The 8,202-nt window shown below is 34.2% G+C and overlaps 1 protein-coding gene across 1 annotated transcript; it reads left to right on the top strand.

The window, feature by feature from the left end:
* Positions 1 to 291: 291 nt before the first annotated feature.
* LOC125077878 (protein krueppel-like) lies at positions 292 to 4,718 on the top strand. Its single transcript, XM_047689985.1, has 2 exons — positions 292 to 330; positions 3,850 to 4,718. Exons 1-2 carry the CDS (start codon positions 294 to 296, stop codon positions 4,716 to 4,718), a joined length of 906 nt encoding a protein of 301 aa, XP_047545941.1. The 5' UTR covers positions 292 to 293.
* The last annotated feature ends 3,484 nt before the right edge of the window (positions 4,719 to 8,202 follow it).

The raw sequence follows: 8,202 nt of genomic DNA, 5'->3' as shown, positions 1-8,202 counted from the left end.
GGGGAGCAAGCAGCGGCCGGGGAGGGGCGTGGGGGTGTGTTTACGGCGAGGGGCGGCTGGACAGCACCGCGCCATCGCCAGTGTTGTGGTAGGTCCCACAGAGCGCGTTCGTACTTTGCGCAACCTTCATTCGTAAACGCGAGTCCGTACCGGCGGAACATGTCAACTTCGTCGTACTAGTTAACCTGATTCTAATTAATATCGCTAATCATTCTCATTGAATAACCAATAACGCCCTAGCTAAGACGTTTCGAGTGTGACAATAAATGAATTTCATGAAGTTGGAGTGAGAGATGGCCTTGTCGTTGCAGTCGAATCAGAATTCCAGAGGTTAGTAAAATTTTTATGTTTACAGTATGTTGAGTTTTCAAATGCGTATCATATGAAAAGTTTTAAAAGTTAGCGGTTCACGACATGCGTGTAGCGAACGCCGCGATTGGACGAGCGAGCGAGGCTGTCGCACACATGGTTTATTTGCATTCGAGAGCTTTGCAGATTCAGTGAACCGTAGTCTGTAGCGAACGTCTAGTGTCGTGCTACGAACCGCTACGAATAATAAAAAACACGCGAGCGTAGCACTTACTTACGGCTAATTTTTAGCAATTCAAATATTATTGTTTAGTAATTAATAAAAAGAAGTTATCGTGAATGTGTGCAATTTACAATCGTGTGTATAAAAACAAAAATAACATTTGAGTTATACATAAATATAAATAATAGCTAAGTATGTGTATCTTTTTCGGTTGTGTGTACAGAAAATTAAAGTCCAATAATGTCAAGCTCAAATTATTTATAGTAAGTTAATAATTAATTTAATTCAATAACGATATGTAATTATATATAACTTAGAAGTTAATTATTATTATGTATATTCAGATAAGCCTATTATAAAATTGAGTAATGTAGTATTACACAATAATGGAGTGATTAATTAATTGTACTCGTCTCTCCTTCCCATTTTATTTGTAATTATCATAGCTCAGTAATAAGCTATTTCTTAAAATATTGTTTCAAGCGATCATTAAGTCGTTTTAAACAAAATATATTTACTAATAGACCCTCGATTAAAATAGCCTAAAAATAGCGAAGCAATATTAATATTTATTTAAGATATTAAGATATCTGTTTTGAAAACCAAAAAAATATAACTTTTTTAATTTTGTTGATAAAATGTTGTAAATGATAGTTCAAGTACCTAATATATAAGGAAAATTCGATCACTTAAACAGAACTAATCACAATCAAAATAAATAATTTATATAAAGAAATACAGTAAGTAATATGTTAAATTACCTCATTTGTAATATAACTTTATTTTTAACTGCGAGTGCAATTGACCTTAAGCAATGCAAAACTGTTATATTACTCGCATGAAAAATAATTACCGAATTAGAAGTATCGTAATTAAAAGTTTTGGAGAAGCCAAAGTAGTTTTCTGTGGCATGTACGGGTTTTCGCTTAACCCTTAAAGACTGAAACCATACTATTTCGTAATCCGTACATTTCGGTGTTCACTTACGTAGCTTAAAACTAAAAAAAAAAAATAGGTAAATCCTATTAATGTTACCTTGATTAAATTGGGTTTATGGTTTGAAACGTCTTTCAGCAAACAACATTAATGAGAGTAGATAATATAATTACTCGGAAAGATTTATTACATTATTGAAGAAAAAACAAATGCCTCAAATTATATAGAGTTAAACTATGAATTATATGCTAAACTATTATTTTTAGTCCAAATATACATGGTTAATTATATAATCATGGTAAACATTTAAATGTACTAATTTTGCTAATATTTGTAAACAATGATTGTACGATAAAATCGCTATCATCAATTATTAATCTAATAGATAAATGATTTTAACATGTAAACTTAAATAGAGCTAGGATTCCATACCTATTAATTAAAATCTACATTATTTATTAACAAAGGAGAATACATGAAAAGAGAGATGATACTTATAGCGAGTTGGCACTTTGTACGGTATCTTAAAATACATTGAGTCATTATGTATGAGATGAAAACCCTTGCGCAATAATGAGTTATGGAGTGGCGGCCGCAGGCAGTCCATAAAAGTATTGAGTACGGGTTATTGACAAATATTTATGGCGTATAAAGAGGGTATAATTACAACTCTTTAGCACATAAAAAGCGTCCCACGGAAGGGTGCGCCATAAGGTAATGCTCAAATTTATCGCCTCCTCTTTACCCGACGGATTGTCACTAAATAATAAAAAGGACGCTAACAATACTATTATATTTCGACATGATTTTTATTACCTCAATTACTTTAATCAATATTTTGAAAACGACATTATTTTATTTTAATAATTTATTATTTTTTTTATGTATATGTTACAATAATATGTGAAAAGAAACTTTCTAGGAATGTGAGATTTAATATAAATAACATTAACACATAATATGTGTTGCAAATACTTAAAATTTAATCAAATAAAACTTTTATAGCTTACGTTCATACTGGGAATGATAACATACGCCAAGTCAAACTTAAAATCAATGTAAAAACATATTTGCAATTGATTGATTATTTTTTCAGTATGTTACGGGCAAGGTACCGTCCAGCTGTGCCTCAATTTTCAATTGAAAGATAGGTAAATGCTGACGCAATGCAATTAATAAGGGCGGCTTTCGACCAGTAGCATAATTAAATATATTATAATACTTATCAAGTAATTACAACAAAGACTAAATTGAGTCAAATGTAGCACTAACCTAACGTCATAAACATTCACACCAGGTTTATAATTTTAGTAAAATTATAATTCCGATCGCAAGTCGGTTCGCAGTTCGTCCTCGAAACAACGAGGGGAATGTTATTAAAAAGTTAAGGGATAAGCCCGTTGTACGTGCGAGCTCTGTCTAATCATAAATTGTAAATAGATACTGTAACTAAACTTGCATTCAAAGGTATATTAGATATATTCCTATAATTAAATATTATTCATCAGCAAGCTTCGTTGCAGCCACGCGCTCGAAACGATGCATGTTATCGAAAATTAGAAGGTTTAAATTTTCATTAATTAATTATAAATAATAATTTCAATGGTAAATATTATTGTGCCACAAAGACATATAGTAATTCGTTTTACATTATTTTATAGATAAAAGATATAGCTTTAGTTAATTAAGTGTAAAGACAGAATTCGAAGCCGGTCAAAAATTAATTCCACAGTTAAGTAGATAATATTAGGTAGGCGCTTCCCTCCTCGCCGGAGTCTTCACGCCTCGAGGAGAACTTTCAATTATGATTTTGTCTAATTTTAATTAAGTGCTCTCAAAAAGGCTTTTCTTCGTCGGAATTAATATTTGAATATAATTTGGGTGGAACGCGCAGGCGGAGTCTGCCGCTTGAGGAATAATTAATTCCATTATATACGTAAGTGGTCCGGACGGGCACGCCGCCCGCGACCTCTACCCTCCTTACAATAATTAACGGAAGCATAACTCAGTTTGCAATATTACTCTTTAAATTATCACAATATTAATGAACCAAAAGTTTTCATATTATAAATTATTTAAAAAAAAACTACAAATAGTCACCGTGGCCATTTGCGCAACAGGTCGGGGCGGAAACAACTTGCAACGCCGTGATTACGACCAAATGTATCCTTCACTGCGACTGACGTAGTTTTTACTAGTTTTTTTTGTCCGCTTTTGCTGATAAGTATGCTATCGATAGGTATGGGTTCCTGTTTGTTTAGGCCGAGACTTCTTAAGCCATGACGGAAGTGATCATGAGAAAATTGTACAAGTATAATAATTGCATATACTATTCACATTTAATATAAACAATTAAATAATAAAAAAACATTTGTTCACAGGAGTCTCGGTAAGATCGCTGTCGAGTATGCGTGAAGAGTCACTACCGATGTTGGCGGAAAGACTGTTAGCGAGCCGAGCCGCCGCCTTAGTGGCAGGTCTACCAGCAGAACTTTATTCAGGAGCATTGCTAGCCGCCTGGCCGCCGTCGCCGCCTGCACCATTATTACCTCCACCTGCACCCGAGTTGGAGCGAGCACGCAAACGTCGACGTACTCCAAAACTCGATGATACTTCATCAAATGCACCACCTTCGCCTCCATCATCTGGATCTTCACCCGGAGCTACTGATCCACCTAGAGACAAACTATTTACATGCAAAGTTTGCTCTAGGTCCTTCGGCTACAAACATGTCCTTCAGAATCATGAACGCACGCATACCGGTGAGAAACCGTTTGAATGTGGCGAATGCCACAAACGCTTTACACGTGACCATCACTTGAAAACGCACCTTCGCCTTCATACTGGAGAGAAACCCTACAGTTGCCCGCATTGTCCACGTCACTTTGTACAAGTCGCTAATCTGAGGCGACATCTCCGCGTTCATACTGGCGAACGTCCGTATGCCTGCGCACGCTGTCCCGCTCGGTTTTCAGATTCAAATCAACTCAAAGCTCACGCACTAGTACACGAAGGAGATGCGCCATTTGCATGCCGTTGTGGTGCTAGATTTAGGCGGCGGCAGGCCGCCGCTCTTCACCGATGCTCAGGTAGTGGTTGTGAGCCTGGCACACCGAGCCCCCCAGCAACCGTTGCGCCTGATTGGCGCTGGGATGAGTGGCCTGAACAAACAGAACCAGAAGACTTGTCACTTCCACGAAGACCGGCGACGCCAGATTCGCCAACTGACTTACGCATGCACTCTGCGTAGTGGGTGCTTGCGTTGGGCCTAGCGCCTTGTGACGCTGAGCCGGTATACGAGTTCCTCCCATGTAGAGCCGCGCCAAAGTCGCTTGATGTCAACTTGTACTCATTAGCTCTCTTCGACATTAGCTATTATTTAAAAAAGTACACTGGTATACCATAATATTATTGAAAAAAATCTAACAGTCGTTTATACTTTTGTGTATATATTCTTGGTAAGACTACTGATATAGCATTGTTAGGTAGTTGTCTATTATATAAACTATTTAGGATTTCAATTGTCCATCATAAAAAATATCGTTTCGTGAATGTTACACTTTGGAAGTTTATTGTCGTGCCATTTGCATAATCGCAAGGCGAGGTAGTGCAAAAACCAGACCATTTTTTTTATCTTTTGTTTCGAAATGTAGAAAGAACATGTTGCACAAAAGATATTTTTTGATTTATTATGTTTTTGTTCTTAATAGAATAAAAAAACGCGTTCAGTTTATTCGACATTTATCTTCAATTGATGTCCTCCCTCACGCTCGTCCAACGATAACGGTCATGGGATCGAGGCTGAGAAGGCCGCGACATTGCTTCGCTATATTTCAGTTACAATGCCTAGTTAACAATCGCGATTATTGAGTATTGATTCGGTCAGTAGGTTTGCACGACAAAGACGTTGCTTTGTTCGCGCCCAGATCCTTGCGCCTTTCAATAACCAGTTCTCAATTACCCTTATTTGTACCCATTTCCTAAAGTTTTCAATGGCTTTATAACGTTGATTATTTTATAACTATTTATTTGTTTTGTAACAAAAAGCAGACCGTTGTGTAACCGATATACAGTAATAATATTACGATAGGGGACTGTTATTAGAAATCAATGAAGCTTTAGATGTAGTAATTACTTATGTATTTGAGTCAATGTCCAGAGAGCGCTAACGAGGTAAAGGACGAGTCGACCGGCGCGGCAAGCTTTTGTACATAAGGCTATTTCTATTATAAAATTATTTATTATTTATCTGTTAGCTTGTAGGAATTTATAAATTATAACTATCGTGGAAGCGATTATTGTTAATATCATATGTATATATTTACGGCCAAGCTGCACGGGCTATTGTAGTGTGCATCGTTCAGTCCAACAGTTATAAAGTTCGTGTCACGACTTAGATAGAAATATTTAAAGTCGTAAATCATTGAGCAATGTACATCGCGGACTATCATTGTTATAGATTATATTCTTAGCTTAAGATTGAGTCAAAATATTTAATTTAAAAATTCTGTATATAATATGAAAATGAATTTCGCAATGTACATGGCTTGTATTGTGTATGTACGAGTATATGTAAGAAGGAACGTCAAGCGTGGCGACGATTCGGTACTAACGTACGTTTTAATATAATGAGCATTATTGCAATTTGTTCTACGGGTATTAGTTTCCTATTAGGAGTAGTATGATTATTTTCTTCGTTTTAATCTAATTGAATGTAATTATTAGTTGTTCCGAATATTTTAGCGCACATGATTTATACTTAATGTATGAATGTATTTAAGCAGTATTGATTGTTGATTATTATTATTTTATTTTTCTTTAGTGTTAAGGGATCATGAAAGGGTTTTCTCTAGTGTAATATTTCAACGTAAGTTTAAGAAAATATTTTTCCCAAAGAAATTATAGGTACAAAGTTAAATATGTACAAAAAATTAAAATCATTTAGAATTAGCAATTTCAATGTTACAATGTTGTAATTATACTATTGGTAGTTAGAGTAATGTTAGTGCTGTGCCATTATCTACCTCATTCGAGTGGTGACACCGTGTCAGGGTAAAGAGCCAAAGTTCTTCAAATATTTTCTATTGTTCACCTCTTTTGAGACAATGTACAATCGACAGGTTTATCGAACGTTATCAGTAACATAACATCGAAGACAATTTTACTGTTTAAGACTGATTTATTCCAATGTATTTCGATAGTTTTGTTTCTCGTAACTTAATTTAACATACGACGTCGTTAGCGTTGTTAATGTTCTTATTACTAAAATAATTTTTAATTTTTCAAAAGTTTGTCAGAAATTTGTGATTGTATCATGATTTGCAATCGATTTGAGTTCCTATTTTATTAATAATTATTTTTTAATTTATTGTTTCATCGCAAATTTGTTTATATTGATAGTTATTAAAATATATCAAGAATTCTGTGCCATGTATTCATTTTAAATCGTTTCCTATAACATCCATCTTAAAAACAAAGTTATGTGATAAAAATATTAAAGATCCCGTTTTGAATTTACAAAAAAACTGCCATTTATACAAACTACCTCATAGTTGCAATTCAGGTGATCTATTTTAAAATAGACTCGATTTTAACCTAACCGTTTTAATTGTACAAATTACTATAAGATACATGTGACATAGTTATTGTACTACTACATAAATGTATTTCTTTATAAATGTCCAGTACATGATTATTAAATAAAGAGATGTTTGTTATTTAATTTTTCTTTTATTGCACCTTTATAGTTATTGTGTTTATTCTAGCAAACTAATTAAAATACGATATATGTATGTTATAAGACAATAAAAAAAACATTGAATTTAGAATAACGTCCTGTATTGTTTTAGTGGTTATAGATTCAAGACGTAATATATAAATTTCCGACCGGGAACATCAGCTGACCGTTTAGCTTGCTAACGTCCTAAACGTATTTTGTAAATTCTCTTCACCATTATTATTACGAAAATGGGATAGTTACTTAATTTCTAATGAGACAGATATTGTACTAACCATGGCCGATAATGTCAATGTTAACGCAAAAAATATCACTGTACGATTTTGTTATTCTAGATAAGTATCTGTGTAACATCTGTGTAACATCGCTATTCCATGCGATTACAATTTGCCTAATTATTATAGTTACTTAATGAAGATTGTCTTATTTATGGTACTTTCACTAAGTATGACACTAATACTATAGTATTACTACAATTTGATATAGGTAACACTAGCCTGTGACTCTCTTCTCGTGATGATCATTATAGTTTTCCTATGTACTGAATCATTTTCCTCCTTCTAATTATCTCAGGCAATCCCTATAATTTTAAAATGATACATAAATAAAACGTTTCTTAATTATTAGCTTTGTATTAATATCTTCAAATTGAATATTAATTGTTAATTTTCAATTCCAATATACACTGTTTTGGAACAATGGATTATATACTCAAATAAAAATATCACGTATAAACTTTATTTTAATGTTAATCTCACAAGAATAAAATAACGTCAAGTTTTGTTAATGAATATATTCGAAAATAGTAGTCACTAAGGCATATCAGCGAAAGGGACGGAGCAAGCGAATTATAATTTATTTGGAGAAGTGGCGACGAGCCGCCCGCGCCCCGTTCGCCGGCCTACCCTTTGCTTTCGCCCTTCGTTACGCGCTCACTACAACAACATTGCAACTCGAATATTTTTAATTTTTGCAAGTCTCGGGTTTCCAAGCTATG

Source organism: Vanessa atalanta, chromosome 4, assembly GCF_905147765.1.
Source record: "Vanessa atalanta chromosome 4, ilVanAtal1.2, whole genome shotgun sequence".
In the NCBI taxonomy this organism is placed as follows: Eukaryota; Metazoa; Arthropoda; class Insecta; order Lepidoptera; family Nymphalidae; genus Vanessa; species Vanessa atalanta.
The sequence above is the reverse complement of the archived record's forward strand: the minus strand, read 5'-3'. Positions and strand labels throughout refer to the sequence as shown.

What these genes read in the sequence shown, in the direction of transcription:
- LOC125077878 (XM_047689985.1), top strand. Translation starts at nt 294, where the DNA reads ATGGCCTTGTCGTTGCAGTCGAATCAGAATTCCAGAG. An exon ending in GTCGAATCAGAATTCCAGAG is followed by an intron (nt 331 to 3,849) that starts GTTAGTAAAATT and finishes ATTTGTTCACAG; the next exon opens with GAGTCTCGGTAAGATCGCTG.